At 57.0% G+C, this 21721-nt stretch overlaps 4 protein-coding genes across 4 annotated transcripts; 2 read left to right on the top strand and 2 right to left on the bottom strand.

Annotated features, from left to right (window-relative positions):
• Nucleotides 1-2864: 2864 nt before the first annotated feature.
• Nucleotides 2865-4002, bottom strand: LOC113998400 (mid1-interacting protein 1-B-like). The gene is made up of 2 exons (XM_027741097.2): nt 3515-4002; nt 2865-3231 (listed from the first exon to the last, which is right to left on the bottom strand). Exon 1 carries the CDS (start codon nt 3932-3934, stop codon nt 3533-3535), a length of 402 nt encoding a protein of 133 aa, XP_027596898.1. The 5' UTR covers nt 3935-4002; the 3' UTR covers nt 2865-3231; nt 3515-3532.
• Nucleotides 4003-9104: 5102 nt separating this feature from the next.
• On the bottom strand, nt 9105-9807 carry LOC113998406 (mid1-interacting protein 1-B-like). The gene is made up of 2 exons (XM_039380018.1): nt 9309-9807; nt 9105-9123 (listed from the first exon to the last, which is right to left on the bottom strand). Exon 1 carries the CDS (start codon nt 9726-9728, stop codon nt 9327-9329), a length of 402 nt encoding a protein of 133 aa, XP_039235952.1. The 5' UTR covers nt 9729-9807; the 3' UTR covers nt 9105-9123; nt 9309-9326.
• Nucleotides 9808-13443: 3636 nt separating this feature from the next.
• On the top strand, nt 13444-14537 carry LOC113998402 (mid1-interacting protein 1-B-like). The gene is made up of 2 exons (XM_027741100.2): nt 13444-13932; nt 14216-14537. Exon 1 carries the CDS (start codon nt 13513-13515, stop codon nt 13912-13914), a length of 402 nt encoding a protein of 133 aa, XP_027596901.1. The 5' UTR covers nt 13444-13512; the 3' UTR covers nt 13915-13932; nt 14216-14537.
• Nucleotides 14538-19248: 4711 nt separating this feature from the next.
• LOC113998405 (mid1-interacting protein 1-B-like) lies at nt 19249-20337 on the top strand. The gene is made up of 2 exons (XM_027741102.2): nt 19249-19731; nt 20015-20337. The coding sequence occupies exon 1, from the start codon at nt 19312-19314 to the stop codon at nt 19711-19713; it is 402 nt and encodes a 133-aa protein (XP_027596903.1). The 5' UTR covers nt 19249-19311; the 3' UTR covers nt 19714-19731; nt 20015-20337.
• The last annotated feature ends 1384 nt before the right edge of the window (nt 20338-21721 follow it).

The raw sequence follows: 21721 nt of genomic DNA, 5'->3' as shown, positions 1-21721 counted from the left end.
TCGCTTTTACAGCCATTCACTGGACCTGCTCCAGTACATCCGTGTCTCTCTTGTACTGGAGAGCCCAGAACTGGACACAGCACTTCCAGGTGAGGCCTCACAGGGCTGAGCAGAAGGGAAGGATCCCCTCCCTCCACTATCTTTGCCTGAGGACACCTTGCTGGCTCACAGCCAACTCGGCTGACAGCAGAGCCAGACCTGGGGGGTCCAAGCGTGAATTTGTGAGGTTCTTTCCTCCAGCATCTCCCTGAGCAGGCAATAGGCAGCAGCAGGAGGTACAGCCGAGACCAGAGCACCCCAAATTGAAAGGCAGGGGTGTGCAGATGGGAAACCTGCCCTGCGGGAGGGGTGGGGATGCTGGCAGCCCCCCATCCTTGGGGGTGGGTGGTTGTGTGATTAGGACTTCTTGGGCCTGGTTAGAGAAGGGAACTTGGGGTTTCTCATTCTTTTGACATTTTGGGTCAAAGCTGTACTTTCTCTCTTGTCTTCCTGACACTGAGCCTCTGTGCCCAGGTCACTGCTCTCTGCTGGCTTTGATGCCCCTAAACAGATTTAAAGGAAGTGTTGCCATCCTGATTTGCTTCAACGATATGAACAGAAAACATATTTCCCCGTGGTGGATGGTGACAGTGCGGGTGCCCCGGGAGCCTGCCCAGGGCAGCGCAGAGCCAGCATCCCCTGCCAGGCCAGAGACGGCCTGATCTGCCCCGTCTGCCAACATCCCGCTGGGACCAGCCCTGGGTTTTTCCAGGACAAAGACCTTTCCTGTGGCCATCTAACATCTCTTATCAGCTGTGGCCAGCAGGGGTGTTCAGCAGCAGCAGGGCATCCTGAGGGCTTGACGCATCCCTGGGGCAGTGTGACGCAATGCCCTGCAATCGGTGCAGGCAGAAGGTTCCTGTGACACACCGGGGTCGGGGCCAGCTGGGCAGACAGCGGCTCTCAGAGACAGACCCACAAGTCCTGGGGGGTTGCAAGTGGTGCAGAAGACGTCAGCAAGCCCTTCCAGCTGTGCCAGGGCACAGACCTTTTCTGGGAACATCTCGCGTCTGTCACTGGTCGTGTTCAACAGTGATGGGGAGTGCTTCATCCTATTCCTGGTATGACACTTCGCTAGAGCACCACGAGCCTCTCCAGCTGCTGAGCATGCTGCCCGAGCCCAAAGCCACTGCTGGAGGTGACTGCAGGCCTTCCTCACTGTGGCACTGTCATGGCTTAACCCCAGCCAGGCACCAAGAACCACCAAGAGCTGCTCACTCACCCCACTACGAGTGGGATGAGGGTGAAAGTGAGAAAACACATGGGTTGACATAAAGGTAGTATAATAGGGAAAGCAAAAGCCATCCTGCACACACAGCAAAACAAGAAATTCATTCACCACTTCCCATGGGCAGGCAGGGATTTAGCCATCTCCAGGACAGCAGAGCTCCATCGCAGGTAAAAGTGACCTGTAAAGACAAACACAATCACTCCAAAAATCCCCCTTTTCTTTCTTCCTCCTCCCGCTTTACATACCGAGCACGATGTCATATGGTATGGCATATCCATTGGATCAGTTGGGATCACCACACAACTGTCCCTGTTGTGTCTTCTCCCAGATTCCCATGCTCCTCCAGCTTCCTCATCAGCATGGCAGTACAAAATACAGAAAAGGCCTGAGCGCTGTGCAAGCAATGTCAGTGATAACAACTGTGTATTATCAACTGTGTGTTCAGCACAAATCCAAAACATAGTTCCATACCAACTACAGTGAAGAAAATTAACTCTACCCCAGCAAAACCAGCACAGCTGGCCTTGTTTTCCAGGAGACACAGATCCCCACTCTTGAGCTCCAGACAGGTAGACCACCAGAGGGACATAGCATCCTTTGTTGTCCTCACCTCACTGGGAACCAATGTCCATCCATTCCTTATGGTTCAACATCCGGCTCTGCAATCAGCCTGGGGGCAGAGGAGCTCCAAAGGCAGTGCTCCATCATGCCCCACCTGGAGGTGGCATTGCAATGGGGATCCCAAGCCACAGCTCAGGAGGGGGAGATGTCACCACATGTGTCTCCAAATGATCCCACGTTGTCCCCAGCACCTCCTGCTGACAGATCGCCATGACTCTGATTGCCCCAAGCCCCTTGAAACTGTCCTTGTCCTCTCTTGAATCTGACCAGGACCCTTTCAGATGCGAGGCAGCTCTGGATCTGGGCCCCAGCTGCCCCCTCCAGAGTCCCTGGGCCCCACAGTTGCTCACTCAACCCCAGCTGGCTGGACACCCTTTCCCTGCTGCCCATGCTCGGGCAGGACAAGCCAAAGTCAATGTGGTCTCAGCAGCTGGGAGATCAGGCGACAGGAGATGAGAATCTCCAGTGTATCCCAAAGCTCTGTGTCTGGACATGGGGCTGGGGTCCCGGGGCCGGTTGCCTTCCAGAGCTGCTTTGAGCTACAGCTCTGCTGCCCCTCAGTGTCGCATGACTGGGCTGAGCGTTGGACAGATTCACGCTCTCTTGTGCGCAGAAATCAAGCACCGGCTTTTACTGGTGTTGCTGTCAACACAAGGAAGAAATTTTTCAGCCTGAAGTTGTTGAGATAAAGGAACAGGTCGCCCAGCCAGGTCGCATGTGCCCTGTGGTTGCAGAGTGCTCTGAGATACCTGGTCTAGTGCAGGATGGCCCAGCACAGAGCAGGGCATTTCACCAGACAATCTGTGAAGATCCCATTCAACCCAAACCATCCCAGGACTTTGTGATTCTTTGTCCCTTCAAATTCCCCATCATTGCCCGGGAAAGTTCCCTCCCCACAGAACCAGTGTCTCCCTACCCCACGCTGGGGCACTCCATGAGAGCCCCAGCCAGTTGAAAGCACCACACAGACAAATGGCTTCACAGGGCTTCTTTTATTAGCAAAGACTGGGGGAAATACCCTTGGAGTCCAGGTACCAGCTGGAAAAGGGCTTGGCAGTTGCAAGGGACTGTTGGAGGTTGGGGCCGTCGCACAACACCTCCACCTTCGTCCTGCTCTTTGAAAATAAAGAGGAGGGCACGAGTCTGCAGCTCTTCCAATGGAGTTCCCAGCACAGCCAGATGCTTCTTCCTATGAGGATAAGGCAGCATCTGGTTCTCCGGTGTCAGTGCCAGCCCTGGGAGATCAGCTGCCACGGTGCGAGGAGGGCGAGTGGGAGTGGGGAGGAGCCTGCGATGTTCAGCGATGGGACGTCTTCTGCTTCCTGACACCAGCACCCGTCCTGCAACGGCAGCCGTCCTTAACTCCAAGGGTCATTCCCGGCAGACATATAGTCCACCAACCCTGGGTCCACAGACCTTGAACCCCTGGAGTCTCTGCCTGGAGGGATGGGATGTGCCCACTTCTGCAGCATGGAGATGGGTACCTGCCCCCATTTGAGGGGACAGCCCCCCTTTCAAGGCCCTTCCCAGGAGCTTCCCACCCCTTTGCAGTGTTGGGGACCTCTCCAGGGACACCACCCCTTGCCTTGCTGCCCCTGAGCTCTGTGGCCCCTCAGCTCTTACCTGGTGGCCAGGACAGGATCACCAGCTGGGCTGCCCCTCGCTGAGGTTGATCTGCTCCAGGATCTGGCTGTACCTCCGGGTGAGGGCGTTGGTGTCCCTGGTGAGGTGGGTGAGGACCTGCTGCAAGCCCGTCAGGTGGTGGGACAGGCGCTCCTCCAGCTGGGCATCCACAGCCTCGTTGCCGTCCGAGGATGTGTCCGTGTCGCTGTCGGCACCGGTGGGGCTCTGGTCGTTGACAGAGGCCAGGCCTTTCTCCACCATGGGCTTGATGGACTTGAGCAGCTGGTAGCGCTCATAGAGGTCTGTGTGGCTGCCTGCGGCCGGGGCCGCCCCCTCCTCTTGCGGGAAGACCCCTCGGAGCAAGCTGGGGAACATCACCTCCTGCTCCATCTTCTGGGTGGCTGAGAAGTACTGCTCCATGGCCTCTCTCCCACAGCTCTGGCAGCGCTGCTCTGGGCTCTTCTCAGGGTGCCTGCTGCTCCCCGTCCCCGATGGGGGCTTTTTAGGCAGTGCCGAGGCACATCCCTCCTCTGCTGTCCCCTCCTGCCTTGGCTGGGCTGCATGGCCGTGGGACTGGGCTTGGCTGCAGCCCAGCTGGAGCTCGGCCACACAGTGTCCCAGGCTCTGTGCAATCTCTCCTGGCCCAGCCTCCCCGTAGCCTTCACCCGAGCTGGCCGGAGGTCCTGCTGCATCCCCATGCCAGGAGCAGGGGAGCGGCAAGGAGCGAAGGTGCCTGGGGTCTTTCCCTCTGTCCCACTCCTACCCCTCTACACGTTCAGTTGTGGGGCCCTGTGAGAGTGGGTCCAGCTCCTGCCCCCCGGGGCTGACAGTCTGCAAACAGCTGTGCTGCCAGGGGGTCCTCACCTCCTCCTCTTCTTGCTGCCATGCGCTTGGGACGTGAACGCTCCGGGGACATTGAGCAACCCCTGTCCGTTCCTGCCAGCCCGGACACGCCAGGAGACAGTTATGTAAAACCTCACTGGTGGGTGCAGGGGTGCACTGCTGCATGGAATCCTACGTGGGGTCATGGGGACATACAGTGGGGACAGAGATGGGACCAAACGCCGCAACGGAGAACTCCTGCAGTCATGGAACGGAGCCATCACTGCCCACAGCGGAGCACAGATGGTGCCACCACTGCCCCTGTTATCCCCATCCTGGATCAGAGGCCATGGCTGGTCAGTGGCCAGAACTGCCTATCTCTGTGTATCTTGCAGGATGCAGCAACTGGAGGAAATTGTTCTATTTTGGGAAAGGCCGGGGGGTCCTTCACCCCTTTTGCAACCCTCAGTGGTGGCAGCTCTCCAACTGACCCCTCATATCCCAGCCAGGTGCCCATTCTGCCACCTGCCCTCTCCCCCTCAGACCTGAACCCACTGCTCCTCTTGTCCCTTTCTGGGTGCCCCTGGCATCTCTGGCTGTCCTGCTGTGGAGCCCAGTGTGGCACTGACATGTGCATACACTGCCAGTCCCATGCTCTCGGGATGTCTGGCCACCATGGAGTTTCCTGGAGGTGAAGGGACATCACAGTGCCCCCCCAGCATGGGGGTGAGGAGGCTACCTCTGCCCTGGGCTTGGAGCTTCGCCGTGGATGTCATGTTTTAACCCCAGTCAGCAACTCGGCCCCACGCAGCCACTTGCTCACCCCCCACCAGTGGGATCAGGGAGAGAATTGGAAGGGTAAAAGTGAAAAGACTCATGGGTTGAGATAAAGACAGTTTAATAGGGGAAGTAAAAGCTGTGCACACAAAGAAAGCAAAACAAGGAATTAATTCACCGCTTCTCATGGGCAGGCAGGTGTTCAGCCACCTCCAGGATAGCAGGGCTCTATCACATGTAATGGTGACCTGGGAAGACAAAAGCCATCACTCCAAATGTCTCCCTTTTCCTTCTTCTTTCCCACCTCCATGTGCTGAGCATGATGCTATATGGTCTGGGATATCCCTTGGGTCAACCCTCTCACTGGTGGGGGGGGGGGAAGAGCAGAAAAATCTTGGCTCTGTGTGAGCCCTGCACAGCCATAAGGAAAACATCCCTGTGTTACCAACGCTGCTTGCAACACAAATCCAAAACACAGCCCTGTATCACCTACTCTGAAAAAAACTAACCCTACCTCAGCCAAAACCAGCACATTCTCCCCCCTTATTCCTTACCATTTATGTCATGCTCAGCTCTCACACTGTCCAATACGTTCTTGTGTACCACCACCCCCTTCCTATCCCTTGATTCAATATGCAGATACCATTCCCTTAGTCTACAGACCACGTCTGTGAAAGCTGTGTAAAGTGCCCATAAAGGTCCACAAAACATCCACTGAGTTCATTTAGTCTGTGACTTTGGACTCCATCCATTACGGTGGTCAGTCAGGAAAGGAAAGGTGGTGTGTTCAGAGGAGTTATTGGGCACCAAAGCCAACTCAGGTGTGGTCACTGTAGCACTTGCACTGCTTCTTGTAAGGCTTGTCCTCCACTGGTATGGATGGTTCCTTCCACGCTAATTTATGAAACAGGCAACTCAAATAATGAGATACAGCAATTTAAAGATATTTCCATTACGATCTCCAACCTGGTCCCTCTGGACCAGGTTATAGGGTTTAACTTTGCAATAAACTCCTCCCCATGCCCCTGCTTCAGCTTGAACTAACCCACAGACTGAAGTCCTTTAGGGCTGTACCTGCTCCACGTGGAAGCTTATCTGTGCACCACAATCACTACCACAGAGGTATAGACTTATCCACATCTACAGTTGCTTTGAGGTGCACCCGTTCCAGTGTGGCCTAATCCATGGGCTCTTCTTGCTGCCATGTGCTTGGGACATGAACGCTCTGGGGACATTGAGCAACCCCTTTCTGCAGACATATGGAAATCTCGCTGGAGATACACTGGAACTCGGATATCTGGGGACAGAGGATACAGATGGTGTCCAGAGACTGGGGACCCCAGAAACATCCCCTTTCCCTAGGCTCTTCCTGAGCTCAGTAGGGATGTGGACAGGGACTGAGATCTGACCCCATGATGTGTAACTCCTCTGGCAGCAGCACAGAACCATTGCTGGACCCAGGGATTTGTGGACATGGGTACCCTGCCACTGTCCCCATCCAGGGAGGGCGAAAGCCACAGCCAGGGCATTGGCCAGCATTGCCTGTCCTCGCGTGTCCCTGTGGCATGTGGCAATCAAGGGAAATTGTTCTATTTGGGGAAAGGCTGTGAGGTACCTCATCCCTTTGCAACCCCTAGTGGTGACAGCTCTCCCACGGTCCCCATTTGTCCCAGCCAGGTGCCTGCAATGCCAGCCACCCCTTCCCTGCCAGACCTGTCCCACCACACTTCTTATCCCTTCCCTGTGCCCCAGTATCCCTGGATGTCCTGCCATGGGGCCTAGTGATGCACTGAGGTGTGTGGGTGCTGCTGGCCCCATGCAACCAGCTGGGAGCTTGGCCACATCAGAGCACCTGGGCCACTGCAGAGCTTCTTGGAAGTGCAGAGGCATACTAGGGCTCTGGGGACAGAGGGACACAGGGGATGCTCTGCCCTTCTGCTCCCCCACCTCTTCCTAAGATGCTCATAGTGATTATGGCAGCAGAGTTGCGGGTGACTTGGGTTCAGCAGACTCAAGTTGCGCCTCAGCATCCCAATCTTGGGACATAAATAATTACCAAATCCTCTCTGTGCCTCTGGGGACCCCCTCAGCCAAAAATGGTCCCCCACATCCTGCTGTGAGAGACGGGGGGCAGCTGCCACTGCCAGCAGTGATGACAGGAGCAGGAGGAGGGGGACTGTGGCTGGAGTATGGCACAGCCACCATGGGGGTGCAGCATTGCTGGGTCTGGGCTGAGCTGAACTGGGGTGCCCAGCCCCAGGTTGGGGCCCAGAGAAGGCTGCTCAGGGCCATCAGGGCCCCCGGGAGATGCAATGAGATTCTCAGCTCCCTGGTGCCACAGGCTCCACGTTTGGGCAAGCCTATCCCTGACCTACTGCTGTCCTGGGGAGTCCATCCCCAGAAACAGATCGGAGGTGGACTGTGCCATCACACGTGTCCCCAAGTGTCCCTGTGTCATCCCTGGCACCTCCTGCTGTCATATCCCCCCATGGCACTAGGGGAACCATGGTGCCACAGCTTCAGGGTGCTGAGCACAAACTGGGCTATCTGTGACCCAGCTGCCCCATGGAGAGATGGAGATGCTGGGTCAGAGATGTCCCATGGATTGAGGGCATGGCTGGGAAGGGACCTCATGTCCTGGGGAGCTGTTCCAAGCCTCCCCCCAACCCGCCATCCTCCTGGGGAGTCCATCCCAAGTCACAGCTCAGGAGGGGGAGATGTCACCACATGTGTCTCCAAATGATCCCACGTTGTCCCCAGCACCTCCTGCTGACAGATCACCATGACTCTGATTGCCCCAAGCCCCTTGAAACTGTCCTTGTCCTCTCTTGAATCTGACCAGGACCCTTTCAGATGCGAGGCAGCTCTGGATCTGGGCCCCAGCTGCCCCCTCCAGAGTCCCTGGGCCCCACAGTTGCTCACTCAACCCCAGCTGGCTGGACACCCTTTCCCTGCTGCCCATGCTCGGGCAGGACAAGCCAAAGTCAATGTGGTCTCAGCAGCTGGGAGATCAGGCGACAGGAGATGAGAATCTCCAGTGTATCCCAAAGCTCTGTGTCTGGACATGGGGCTGGGGTCCCGGGGCCGGTTGCCTTCCAGAGCTGCTTTGAGCTACAGCTCTGCTGCCCCTCAGTGTCGCATGACTGGGCTGAGCGTTGGACAGATTCACGCTCTCTTGTGCGCAGAAATCAAGCACCGGCTTTTACTGGTGTTGCTGTCAACACAAGGAAGAAATTTTTCAGCCTGAAGTTGTTGAGATAAAGGAACAGGTCGCCCAGCCAGGTCGCATGTGCCCTGTGGATGCAGAGTGCTCTGAGATACCTGGTCTAGTGCAGGATGGCCCAGCACAGAGCAGGGCATTTCACCAGACAATCTGTGAAGATCCCATTCAACCCAAACCATCCCAGGACTTTGTGATTCTTTGTCCCTTCAAATTCCCCATCATTGCCCGGGAAAGTCCCCTCCCCACAGAGCCAGTGTCTCCCTGCCCCACGCTGGGGCACTCCATGAGAGCCCCAGCCAGTTGAAAGCACCACACAGACAAATGGCTTCACAGGGCTTCTTTTATTAGCAAAGACTGGGGGAAATACCCTTGGAGTCCAGGTACCAGCTGGAAAAGGGTTCGGCAGTTGCAAGGGACTGTTGGAGGTTGGGGCCGTCGCACAACACCTCCACCTTCGTCCTGCTCTTTGAAAATAAAGAGGAGGGCACGAGTCTGCAGCTCTTCCAATGGAGTTCCCAGCACAGCCAGATGCTTCTTCCTATGAGGATAAGGCAGCATCTGGTTCTCCGGTGTCAATGCCAGCCCTGGGAGATCAGCTGCCACGGTGCGAGGAGGGCGAGTGGGAGTGGGGAGGAGCCTGCGATGTTCAGCGATGGGACGTCTTCTGCTTCCTGACACCAGCACCCATCCTGCAACGGCAGCCGTCCTTAACTCCAAGGGTCATCCCCGGCAGACATATAGTCCACCAACCCTGGGTCCACAGATCTTGAACCCCTGGAGTCTCTGCCTGGAGGGATGGGATGTGCCCACTTCTGCAGCATGGAGATGGGTACCTGCCCCCATTTGAGGGGACAGCCCCCCTTTCAAGGCCCTTCCCAGGAGCTTCCCACCCCTTTGCAGTGTTGGGGCCCTCTCCAGGGACACCACCCCTTGCCTTGCTGCCCCTGAGCTCTGTGGCCCCTCAGCTCTTACCTGGTGGCCAGGACAGGATCACCAGCTGGGCTGCCCCTCGCTGAGGTTGATCTGCTCCAGGATCTGGCTGTACCTCCGGGTGAGGGCGTTGGTGTCCCTGGTGAGGTGGGTGAGGACCTGCTGCAAGCCCGTCAGGTGGTGGGACAGGCGCTCCTCCAGCTGGGCATCCACAGCCTCGTTGCCGTCCGAGGATGTGTCCGTGTCGCTGTCGGCACCGGTGGGGCTCTGGTCGTTGACAGAGGCCAGGCCTTTCTCCACCATGGGCTTGATGGACTTGAGCAGCTGGTAGCGCTCATAGAGGTCTGTGTGGCTGCCTGCGGCCGGGGCCGCCCCCTCCTCTTGCGGGAAGACCCCTCGGAGCAAGCTGGGGAACATCACCTCCTGCTCCATCTTCTGGGTGGCTGAGAAGTACTGCTCCATGGCCTCTCTCCCACAGCTCTGGCAGCGCTGCTCTGGGCTCTTCTCAGGGTGCCTGCTGCTCCCCGTCCCCGATGGGGGCTTTTTAGGCAGTGCCGAGGCACATCCCTCCTCTGCTGTCCCCTCCTGCCTTGGCTGGGCTGCATGGCCGTGGGACTGGGCTTGGCTGCAGCCCAGCTGGAGCTCGGCCACACAGTGTCCCAGGCTCTGTGCAATCTCTCCTGGCCCAGCCTCCCCGTAGCCTTCACCCGAGCTGGCCGGAGGTCCTGCTGCATCCCCATGCCAGGAGCAGGGGAGCGGCAAGGAGCGAAGGTGCCTGGGGTCTTTCCCTCTGTCCCACTCCTACCCCTCTACACGTTCAGTTGTGGGGCCCTGTGAGAGTGGGTCCAACTCCTGTCCCCCGGGGCTGACAGTCTGCAAACAGCTGTGCTGCCAGGGGGTCCTCACCTCCTCCTCTTCTTGCTGCCATGCGCTTGGGACGTGAACGCTCCGGGGACATTGAGCAACCCCTGTCCGTTCCTGCCAGCCCGGACACGCCAGGAGACAGTTATGTAAAACCTCACTGGGGGTGCAGGGGTGCACTGCTGCATGGAATCCTACGTGGGGTCATGGGGACATGCAATGGGGACAGAGATGGGACCAGGCCAGGGGGTCCTTCACCCCTTTTGCAACCCTCAGTGGTGGCAGCTCTCCAACTGACCCCTCATATCCCAGCCAGGTGCCCATTCTGCCACCTGCCCTCTCCCCCTCAGACCTGAACCCACTGCTCCTCTTGTCCCTTTCTGGGTGCCCCTGGCATCTCTGGCTGTCCTGCTGTGGAGCCCAGTGTGGCACTGACATGTGCATACACTGCCAGTCCCATGCTCTCGGGATATCTGGCCACCATGGAGTTTCCTGGAGGTGAAGGGACATCACAGTGTCCCCCCAGCATGGGCATGAGGAGGCTACCTCTGCCCTGGGCTTGGAGCTTCACCATGGATGTCATGTTTTAACCCCAGTCAGCAACTCGGCCCCACGCAGCCACTTGCTCACCCCCCACCAGTGGGATCAGGGAGAGAATTGGAAGGGTAAAAGTGAGAAGACTCATGGGTTGAGATAAAGACAGTTTAATAGGGGAAGTAAAAGCTGTGCACACAAAGAAAGCAAAACAAGGAATTAATTCACCGCTTCTCATGGGCAGGCAGGTGTTCAGCCACCTCCAGGATAGCAGGGCTCTATCACATGTAATGGTGACCTGGGAAGACAAAAGCCATCACTCCAAATGTCTCCCTTTTCCTTCTTCTTTCCCACCTCCATGTGCTGAGCATGATGCTATATGGTCTGGGATATCCCTTGGGTCAACCCTCTCGCTGGTGGTGGGGGGGGAAGAGCAGAAAAATCTTGGCTCTGTGTGAGCCCTGCACAGCCATAAGGAAAACATCCCTGTGTTACCAACACTGTTTGCAACACAAATCCAAAACACAGCCCTGTATCAGCTAACTCTACCTCAGCCAAAAAAAGCACATTTACCTGTAACAGATTGTATACTATATTCTGTTTTTCTAAAAATATTGTTTAAGTGTACTCATTAGAAAAGGAAGAAAAGAACAAGGATCAGAGGGTCAAGGACAAAGATGATAAAGAAGAGCCAAAGAGAACATCTGCAAACCATTCACATACCTAACTCCAAGGACATTTGAGCTAATTAAAACTGCTGATGGAAAAGTACCTGGCACTTGGAACGGGCCTGCAACAGAACCAACCAGAACAAAGCCCACGAACTCAAGCCCAATCAAGAGCTAACAAGTGACTATGGGAGGGGAGTTGAAAAAGTATACAAGTTACTGTTTGTCTTTATTGAGCTTGTGGGCCGGTGGAGAGCAGGGGTCTCTCCAGGCCAGCCAGCGCGCTGATTTGCTTATCTGCACTTTATATAAATCTTATAATAAATTTTGCTGCTATATTTTGATTTGGTTTGTTTACCTATAACATGCATATTGAATCAAGGGATGGGAAGGGGGTGGTGGTACACAAGAACGTATTGGACAGTGTGAGAGCTGAGCATGACATAAATGGTAAGGAATAAGGGGGGAGAATGTGCTGGTTTTGGCTGAGGTAGAGTTAGTTTTTTTCAGAGTAGGTGATACAGGGCTGTGTTTTGGATTTGTGTTGCAAGCAGCGTTGGTAACACAGGGATGTTTTCCTTATGGCTGTGCAGGGCTCACACAGAGCCAAGATTTTTCTGCTCTTCCCCCCCCCCCACCAGTGAGAGGGTTGACCCAAGGGATATCCCAGACCATATAGCATCATGCTCAGCACATGGAGGTGGGAAAGAAGAAGGAAAAGGGAGACATTTGGAGTGATGGCTTTTGTCTTCCCAGGTCACCATTACATGTGATAGAGCCCTGCTATCCTGGAGGTGGCTGAACACCTGCCTGCCCATGAGAAGCGGTGAATTAATTCCTTGTTTTGCTTTCTTTGTGTGCACAGCTTTTACTTCCCCTATTAAACTGTCTTTATCTCAACCCATGAGTCTTTTCACTTTTACCCTTCCAATTCTCTCCCTGATCCCACTGGTGGGGGGTGAGCAAGTGGCTGCGTGGGGCCGAGTTGCTGACTGGGGTTAAAACATGACATCCACGGCGAAGCTCCAAGCCCAGGGCAGAGGTAGCCTCCTCACCCCCATGCTGGGGGGGCACTGTGATGTCCCTTCACCTCCAGGAAACTCCATGGTGGCCAGACATCCCGAGAGCATGGGACTGGCAGTGTATGCACATGTCAGTGCCACACTGGGCTCCACAGCAGGACAGCCAGAGATGCCAGGGGCACCCAGAAAGGGACAAGAGGAGCAGTGGGTTCAGGTCTGAGGGGGAGAGGGCAGGTGGCAGAATGGGCACCTGGCTGGGATATGAGGGGTCAGTTGGAGAGCTGCCACCACTGAGGGTTGCAAAAGGGGTGAAGGACCCCCCGGCCTTTCCCAAAATAGAACAATTTCCTCCAGTTGCTGCATCCTGCAAGATACACAGAGATAGGCAGTTCTGGCCACTGACCAGCCATGGCCTCTGATCCAGGATGGGGATAACAGGGGCAGTGGTGGCACCATCTGTGCTCCGCTGTGGGCAGTGATGGCTCCGTTCCATGACTGCAGGAGTTCTCCGTTGCGGCGTTTGGTCCCATCTCTGTCCCCACTGTATGTCCCCATGACCCCACGTAGGATTCCATGCAGCAGTGCACCCCTGCACCCACCAGTGAGGTTTTACATAACTGTCTCCTGGCGTGTCCGGGCTGGCAGGAACGGACAGGGGTTGCTCAATGTCCCCGGAGCGTTCACGTCCCAAGCGCATGGCAGCAAGAAGAGGAGGAGGTGAGGACCCCCTGGCAGCACAGCTGTTTGCAGACTGTCAGCCCCGGGGGGCAGGAGCTGGACCCACTCTCACAGGGCCCCACAACTGAACGTGTAGAGGGGTAGGAGTGGGACAGAGGGAAAGACCCCAGGCACCTTCGCTCCTTGCCGCTCCCCTGCTCCTGGCATGGGGATGCAGCAGGACCTCCGGCCAGCTCGGGTGAAGGCTACGGGGAGGCTGGGCCAGGAGAGATTGCACAGAGCCTGGGACACTGTGTGGCCGAGCTCCAGCTGGGCTGCAGCCAAGCCCAGTCCCACGGCCATGCAACCCAGCCAAGGCAGGAGGGGACAGCAGAGGAGGGATGTGCCTCGGCACTGCCTAAAAAGCCCCCATCGGGGACGGGGAGCAGCAGGCACCCTGAGAAGAGCCCAGAGCAGCGCTGCCAGAGCTGTGGGAGAGAGGCCATGGAGCAGTACTTCTCAGCCACCCAGAAGATGGAGCAGGAGGTGATGTTCCCCAGCTTGCTCCGAGGGGTCTTCCCGCAAGAGGAGGGGGCGGCCCCGGCCGCAGGCAGCCACACAGACCTCTATGAGCGCTACCAGCTGCTCAAGTCCATCAAGCCCATGGTGGAGAAAGGCCTGGCCTCTGTCAACGACCAGAGCCCCACCGGTGCCGACAGCGACACGGACACATCCTCGGACGGCAACGAGGCTGTGGATGCCCAGCTGGAGGAGCGCCTGTCCCACCACCTGACGGGCTTGCAGCAGGTCCTCACCCACCTCACCAGGGACACCAACGCCCTCACCCGGAGGTACAGCCAGATCCTGGAGCAGATCAACCTCAGCGAGGGGCAGCCCAGCTGGTGATCCTGTCCTGGCCACCAGGTAAGAGCTGAGGGGCCACAGAGCTCAGGGGCAGCAAGGCAAGGGGTGGTGTCCCTGGAGAGGTCCCCAACACTGCAAAGGGGTGGGAAGCTCCTGGGAAGGGCCTTGAAAGGGGGGCTGTCCCCTCAAATGGGGGCAGGTACCCATCTCCATGCTGCAGAAGTGGGCACATCCCATCCCTCCAGGCAGAGACTCCAGGGGTTCAAGGTCTGTGGACCCAGGGTTGGTGGACTATATGTCTGCCGGGAATGACCCTTGGAGTTAAGGACGGCTGCCGTTGCAGGACGGGTGCTGGTGTCAGGAAGCAGAAGACGTCCCATCGCTGAACATCGCAGGCTCCTCCCCACTCCCACTCGCCCTCCTCGCACCGTGGCAGCTGATCTCCCAGGGCTGGCATTGACACCGGAGAACCAGATGCTGCCTTATCCTCATAGGAAGAAGCATCTGGCTGTGCTGGGAACTCCATTGGAAGAGCTGCAGACTCGTGCCCTCCTCTTTATTTTCAAAGAGCAGGACGAAGGTGGAGGTGTTGTGCGACGGCCCCAACCTCCAACAGTCCCTTGCAACTGCCGAACCCTTTTCCAGCTGGTACCTGGACTCCAAGGGTATTTCCCCCAGTCTTTGCTAATAAAAGAAGCCCTGTGAAGCCATTTGTCTGTGTGGTGCTTTCAACTGGCTGGGGCTCTCATGGAGTGCCCCAGCGTGGGGCAGGGAGACAATGGTTCTGTGGGGAGGGGACTTTCCCGGGCAATGATGGGGAATTTGAAGGGACAAAGAATCACAAAGTCCTGGGATGGTTTGGGTTGAATGGGATCTTCACAGATTGTCTGGTGAAATGCCCTGCTCTGTGCTGGGCCATCCTGCACTAGACCAGGTATCTCAGAGCACTCTGCAACCACAGGGCACATGCGACCTGGCTGGGCGACCTGTACCTTTATCTCAACAACTTCAGGCTGAAAAATTTCTTCCTTGTGTTGACAGCAACACCAGTAAAAGCCGGTGCTTGATTTCTGTGCACAAGAGAGCGTGAATCTGTCCAACGCTCAGCCCAGTCATGCGACACTGAGGGGCAGCAGAGCTGTAGCTCAAAGCAGCTCTGGAAAGCAACCGGCCCCGGGACCCCAGCCCCATGTCCAGACACAGAGCTTTGGGATACACTGGAGATTCTCATCTCCTGTCGCCTGATCTCCCAGCTGCTGAGACCACATTGACTTTGGCTTGTCCTGCCCGAGCATGGGCAGCCGGGAAAGGGTGTCCAGCCAGCTGGGGTTGAGTGAGCAACTGTGGGGCCCAGGGACTCTGGAGGGGGCAGCTGGGGCCCAGATCCAGAGCTGCCTCGCATCTGAAAGGGTCCTGGTCAGATTCAAGAGAGGACAAGGACAGTTTCAAGGGGCTTGGGGCAATCAGAGTCATGGCGATCTGTCAGCAGGAGGTGCTGGGGACAACGTGGGATCATTTGGAGACACATGTGGTGACATCTCCCCCTCCTGAGCTGTGACTTGGGATGGACTCCCCAGGAGGATGGCGGGTTGGGGGGAGGCTTGGAACAACTCCCCAGGACATGAGGTCCCTTCCCAGCCATGCTCTCAGTCCATGGGACATCTCTGACCCAGCATCTCCATCTCTCCATGGGGCAGCTGGGTCACAGATAGCCCAGGGTAAGTTTGTGCTCAGCACCCTGAAGCTGTGGCACCATGGTTCCCCTAGTGCCACGGGGGGATATGACAGCAGGAGGTGCCAGGGATGACACAGGGACACTTGGGGACACGTGTGATGGCACAGTCCACCTCCGATCTGTTTCTGGGGGTGGACTCCCCAGGACAGCAGTAGGTCAGGGATAGGCTTGCCCAAACGTGGAGCCTGTGGCACCAGGGAACTGAGAATCTCATTGCATCTCCCGGGGGCCCTGATGGCCCTGAGCAGCCTTCTCTGGGCCCCAACCTGGGGCTGGGCACCCCAGTTCAGCTCAGCCCAGACCCAGCAATGCTGTACCCCCATGGTGGCTGTGCCATACTCCAGCCACAGTCCCCCTCCTCCTGCTCCTGTCATCACTGCTGGCAGTGGCAGCTGCCCCCCGTCTCTCACAGCAGGATGTGGGGGACCATTTTTGGCTGAGGGGGTCCCCAGAGGCACAGAGAGGATTTGGTAATTATTTATGTCCCAAGATTGGGATGCTGAGGCGCAACTTGAGTCTGCTGAACCCAAGTCACCCGCAACTCTGCTGCCATAATCACTATGAGCATCTTAGGAAGAGGTGGGGGAGCAGAAGGGCAGAGCATCCCCTGTGTCCCTCTGTCCCCAGAGCCCTAGTATGCCTCTGCACTTCCAAGAAGCTCTGCAGTGGCCCAGGTGCTCTGATGTGGCCAAGCTCCCAGCTGGTTGCATGGGGCCAGCAGCACCCACACACCTCAGTGCATCACTAGGCCCCATGGCAGGACATCCAGGGATACTGGGGCACAGGGAAGGGATAAGAAGTGTGGTGGGACAGGTCTGGCAGGGAAGGGGTGGCTGGCATTGCAGGCACCTGGCTGGGACAAATGGGGACCGTGGGAGAGCTGTCACCACTAGGGGTTGCAAAGGGATGAGGTACCTCACAGCCTTTCCCCAAATAGAACAATTTCCCTTGATTGCCACATGCCACAGGGACACGCGAGGACAGGCAATGCTGGCCAATGCCCTGGCTGTGGCTTTCGCCCTCCCTGGATGGGGACAGTGGCAGGGTACCCATGTCCACAAATCCCTGGGTCCAGCAATGGTTCTGTGCTGCTGCCAGAGGAGTTACACATCATGGGGTCAGATCTCAGTCCCTGTCCACATCCCTACTGAGCTCAGGAAGAGCCTAGGGAAAGGGGATGTTTCTGGGGTCCCCAGTCTCTGGACACCATCTGTATCCTCTGTCCCCAGATATCCGAGTTCCAGTGTATCTCCAGCGAGATTTCCATATGTCTGCAGAAAGGGGTTGCTCAATGTCCCCAGAGCGTTCATGTCCCAAGCACATGGCAGCAAGAAGAGCCCATGGATTAGGCCACACTGGAACGGGTGCACCTCAAAGCAACTGTAGATGTGGATAAGTCTATACCTCTGTGGTAGTGATTGTGGTGCACAGATAAGCTTCCACGTGGAGCAGGTACAGCCCTAAAGGACTTCAGTCTGTGGGTTAGTTCAAGCTGAAGCAGGGGCATGGGGAGGAGTTTATTGCAAAGTTAAACCCTATAACCTGGTCCAGAGGGACCAGGTTGGAGATCGTAATGGAAATATCTTTAAATTGCTGTATCTCATTATTTGAGTTGCCTGTTTCATAAATTAGCGTGGAAGGAACCATCCATACCAGTGGAGGACAAGCCTTACAAGAAGCAGTGCAAGTGCTACAGTGACCACACCTGAGTTGGCTTTGGTGCCCAATAACTCCTCTGAACACACCACCTTTCCTTTCCTGACTGACCACCGTAATGGATGGAGTCCAAAGTCACAGACTAAATGAACTCAGTGGATGTTTTGTGGACCTTTATGGGCACTTTACACAGCTTTCACAGACGTGGTCTGTAGACTAAGGGAATGGTATCTGCATATTGAATCAAGGGATAGGAAGGGGGTGGTGGTACACAAGAACGTATTGGACAGTGTGAGAGCTGAGCATGACATAAATGGTAAGGAATAAGGGGGGAGAATGTGCTGGTTTTGGCTGAGGTAGGGTTAGTTTTTTTCAGAGTAGGTGATACAGGGCTGTGTTTTGGATTTGTGTTGCAAGCAGCGTTGGTAACACAGGGATGTTTTCCTTATGGCTGTGCAGGGCTCACACAGAGCCAAGATTTTTCTGCTCTTCCCCCCCCCCACCAGTGAGAGGGTTGACCCAAGGGATATCCCAGACCATATAGCATCATGCTCAGCACATGGAGGTGGGAAAGAAGAAGGAAAAGGGAGACATTTGGAGTGATGGCTTTTGTCTTCCCAGGTCACCATTACATGTGATAGAGCCCTGCTATCCTGGAGGTGGCTGAACACCTGCCTGCCCATGAGAAGCGGTGAATTAATTCCTTGTTTTGCTTTCTTTGTGTGCACAGCTTTTACTTCCCCTATTAAACTGTCTTTATCTCAACCCATGAGTCTTTTCACTTTTACCCTTCCAATTCTCTCCCTGATCCCACTGGTGGGGGGTGAGCAAGTGGCTGCGTGGGGCCGAGTTGCTGACTGGGGTTAAAACATGACATCCACGGCGAAGCTCCAAGCCCAGGGCAGAGGTAGCCTCCTCACCCCCATGCTGGGGGGGCACTGTGATGTCCCTTCACCTCCAGGAAACTCCATGGTGGCCAGATATCCCGAGAGCATGGGACTGGCAGTGTATGCACATGTCAGTGCCACACTGGGCTCCACAGCAGGACAGCCAGAGATGCCAGGGGCACCCAGAAAGGGACAAGAGGAGCAGTGGGTTCAGGTCTGAGGGGGAGAGGGCAGGTGGCAGAATGGGCACCTGGCTGGGATATGAGGGGTCAGTTGGAGAGCTGCCACCACTGAGGGTTGCAAAAGGGGTGAAGGACCCCCCGGCCTTTCCCAAAATAGAACAATTTCCTCCAGTTGCTGCATCCTGCAAGATACACAGAGATAGGCAGTTCTGGCCACTGACCAGCCATGGCCTCTGATCCAGGATGGGGATAACAGGGGCAGTGGTGGCACCATCTGTGCTCCGCTGTGGGCAGTGATGGCTCCGTTCCATGACTGCAGGAGTTCTCCGTTGCGGCGTTTGGTCCCATCTCTGTCCCCACTGTATGTCCCCATGACCCCACGTAGGATTCCATGCAGCAGTGCACCCCTGCACCCACCAGTGAGGTTTTACATAACTGTCTCCTGGCGTGTCCGGGCTGGCAGGAACGGACAGGGGTTGCTCAATGTCCCCGGAGCGTTCACGTCCCAAGCGCATGGCAGCAAGAAGAGGAGGAGGTGAGGACCCCCTGGCAGCACAGCTGTTTGCAGACTGTCAGCCCCGGGGGGCAGGAGCTGGACCCACTCTCACAGGGCCCCACAACTGAACGTGTAGAGGGGTAGGAGTGGGACAGAGGGAAAGACCCCAGGCACCTTCGCTCCTTGCCGCTCCCCTGCTCCTGGCATGGGGATGCAGCAGGACCTCCGGCCAGCTCGGGTGAAGGCTACGGGGAGGCTGGGCCAGGAGAGATTGCACAGAGCCTGGGACACTGTGTGGCCGAGCTCCAGCTGGGCTGCAGCCAAGCCCAGTCCCACGGCCATGCAACCCAGCCAAGGCAGGAGGGGACAGCAGAGGAGGGATGTGCCTCGGCACTGCCTAAAAAGCCCCCATCGGGGACGGGGAGCAGCAGGCACCCTGAGAAGAGCCCAGAGCAGCGCTGCCAGAGCTGTGGGAGAGAGGCCATGGAGCAGTACTTCTCAGCCACCCAGAAGATGGAGCAGGAGGTGATGTTCCCCAGCTTGCTCCGAGGGGTCTTCCCGCAAGAGGAGGGGGCGGCCCCGGCCGCAGGCAGCCACACAGACCTCTATGAGCGCTACCAGCTGCTCAAGTCCATCAAGCCCATGGTGGAGAAAGGCCTGGCCTCTGTCAACGACCAGAGCCCCACCGGTGCCGACAGCGACACGGACACATCCTCGGACGGCAACGAGGCTGTGGATGCCCAGCTGGAGGAGCGCCTGTCCCACCACCTGACGGGCTTGCAGCAGGTCCTCACCCACCTCACCAGGGACACCAACGCCCTCACCCGGAGGTACAGCCAGATCCTGGAGCAGATCAACCTCAGCGAGGGGCAGCCCAGCTGGTGATCCTGTCCTGGCCACCAGGTAAGAGCTGAGGGGCCACAGAGCTCAGGGGCAGCAAGGCAAGGGGTGGTGTCCCTGGAGAGGTCCCCAACACTGCAAAGGGGTGGGAAGCTCCTGGGAAGGGCCTTGAAAGGGGGGCTGTCCCCTCAAATGGGGGCAGGTACCCATCTCCATGCTGCAGAAGTGGGCACATCCCATCCCTCCAGGCAGAGACTCCAGGGGTTCAAGGTCTGTGGACCCAGGGTTGGTGGACTATATGTCTGCCGGGAATGACCCTTGGAGTTAAGGACGGCTGCCGTTGCAGGACGGGTGCTGGTGTCAGGAAGCAGAAGACGTCCCATCGCTGAACATCGCAGGCTCCTCCCCACTCCCACTCGCCCTCCTCGCACCGTGGCAGCTGATCTCCCAGGGCTGGCACTGACACCGGAGAACCAGATGCTGCCTTATCCTCATAGGAAGAAGCATCTGGCTGTGCTGGGAACTCCATTGGAAGAGCTGCAGACTCGTGCCCTCCTCTTTATTTTCAAAGAGCAGGACGAAGGTGGAGGTGTTGTGCGACGGCCCCAACCTCCAACAGTCCCTTGCAACTGCCGAACCCTTTTCCAGCTGGTACCTGGACTCCAAGGGTATTTCCCCCAGTCTTTGCTAATAAAAGAAGCCCTGTGAAGCCATTTGTCTGTGTGGTGCTTTCAACTGGCTGGGGCTCTCATGGAGTGCCCCAGCGTGGGGCAGGGAGACACTGGTTCTGTGGGGAGGGGACTTTCCCGGGCAATGATGGGGAATTTGAAGGGACAAAGAATCACAAAGTCCTGGGATGGTTTGGGTTGAATGGGATCTTCACAGATTGTCTGGTGAAATGCCCTGCTCTGTGCTGGGCCATCCTGCACTAGACCAGGTATCTCAGAGCACTCTGCAACCACAGGGCACATGCGACCTGGCTGGGCGACCTGTACCTTTATCTCAACAACTTCAGGCTGAAAAATTTCTTCCTTGTGTTGACAGCAACACCAGTAAAAGCCGGTGCTTGATTTCTGTGCACAAGAGAGCGTGAATCTGTCCAACGCTCAGCCCAGTCATGCGACACTGAGGGGCAGCAGAGCTGTAGCTCAAAGCAGCTCTGGAAAGCAACCGGCCCCGGGACCCCAGCCCCATGTCCAGACACAGAGCTTTGGGATACACTGGAGATTCTCATCTCCTGTCGCCTGATCTCCCAGCTGCTGAGACCACATTGACTTTGGCTTGTCCTGCCCGAGCATGGGCAGCCGGGAAAGGGTGTCCAGCCAGCTGGGGTTGAGTGAGCAACTGTGGGGCCCAGGGACTCTGGAGGGGGCAGCTGGGGCCCAGATCCAGAGCTGCCTCGCATCTGAAAGGGTCCTGGTCAGATTCAAGAGAGGACAAGGACAGTTTCAAGGGGCTTGGGGCAATCAGAGTCATGGTGATCTGTCAGCAGGAGGTGCTGGGGACAACGTGGGATCATTTGGAGACACATGTGGTGACATCTCCCCCTCCTGAGCTGTGACTTGGGATGGACTCCCCAGGAGGATGGCGGGTTGGGGGGAGGCTTGGAACAGCTCCCCAGGACATGAGGTCCCTTCCCAGCCATGCCCTCAATCCATGGGACATCTCTGACCCAGCATCTCCATCTCTCCATGGGGCAGCTGGGTCACAGATAGCCCAGGGTAAGTTTGTGCTCAGCACCCTGAAGCTGTGGCACCATGGTTCCCCTAGTGCCATGGGGGGATATGACAGCAGGAGGTGCCAGGGATGACACAGGGACACTTGGGGACACGTGTGATGGCACAGTCCACCTCCGATCTGTTTCTGGGGATGGACTCCCCAGGACAGCAGTAGGTCAGGGATAGGCTTGCCCAAACGTGGAGCCTGTGGCACCAGGGAGCTGAGAATCTCATTGCATCTCCCGGGGGCCCTGATGGCCCTGAGCAGCCTTCTCTGGGCCCCAACCTGGGGCTGGGCACCCCAGTTCAGCTCAGCCCAGACCCAGCAATGCTGC

Source organism: Pipra filicauda, unplaced genomic scaffold (assembly GCF_003945595.2).
Source record: "Pipra filicauda isolate LSUMZ 115617 unplaced genomic scaffold, ASM394559v2 scaffold183_size1465899_pilon, whole genome shotgun sequence".
NCBI lineage: Eukaryota > Metazoa > Chordata > Aves > Passeriformes > Pipridae > Pipra > Pipra filicauda.
Note: the sequence above shows the minus strand (reverse complement) of the source record. Positions and strands in the feature narration are given on the sequence as shown.

What these genes read in the sequence shown, in the direction of transcription:
- LOC113998406 (XM_039380018.1), bottom strand. Translation starts at nt 9,728, where the DNA reads ATGGAGCAGTACTTCTCAGCCACCCAGAAGATGGAGCAGGAGGTGATG.
- LOC113998405 (XM_027741102.2), top strand. Translation starts at nt 19,312, where the DNA reads ATGGAGCAGTACTTCTCAGCCACCCAGAAGATGGAGCAGGAGGTGATG.
- LOC113998400 (XM_027741097.2), bottom strand. Translation starts at nt 3,934, where the DNA reads ATGGAGCAGTACTTCTCAGCCACCCAGAAGATGGAGCAGGAGGTGATG.
- LOC113998402 (XM_027741100.2), top strand. Translation starts at nt 13,513, where the DNA reads ATGGAGCAGTACTTCTCAGCCACCCAGAAGATGGAGCAGGAGGTGATG.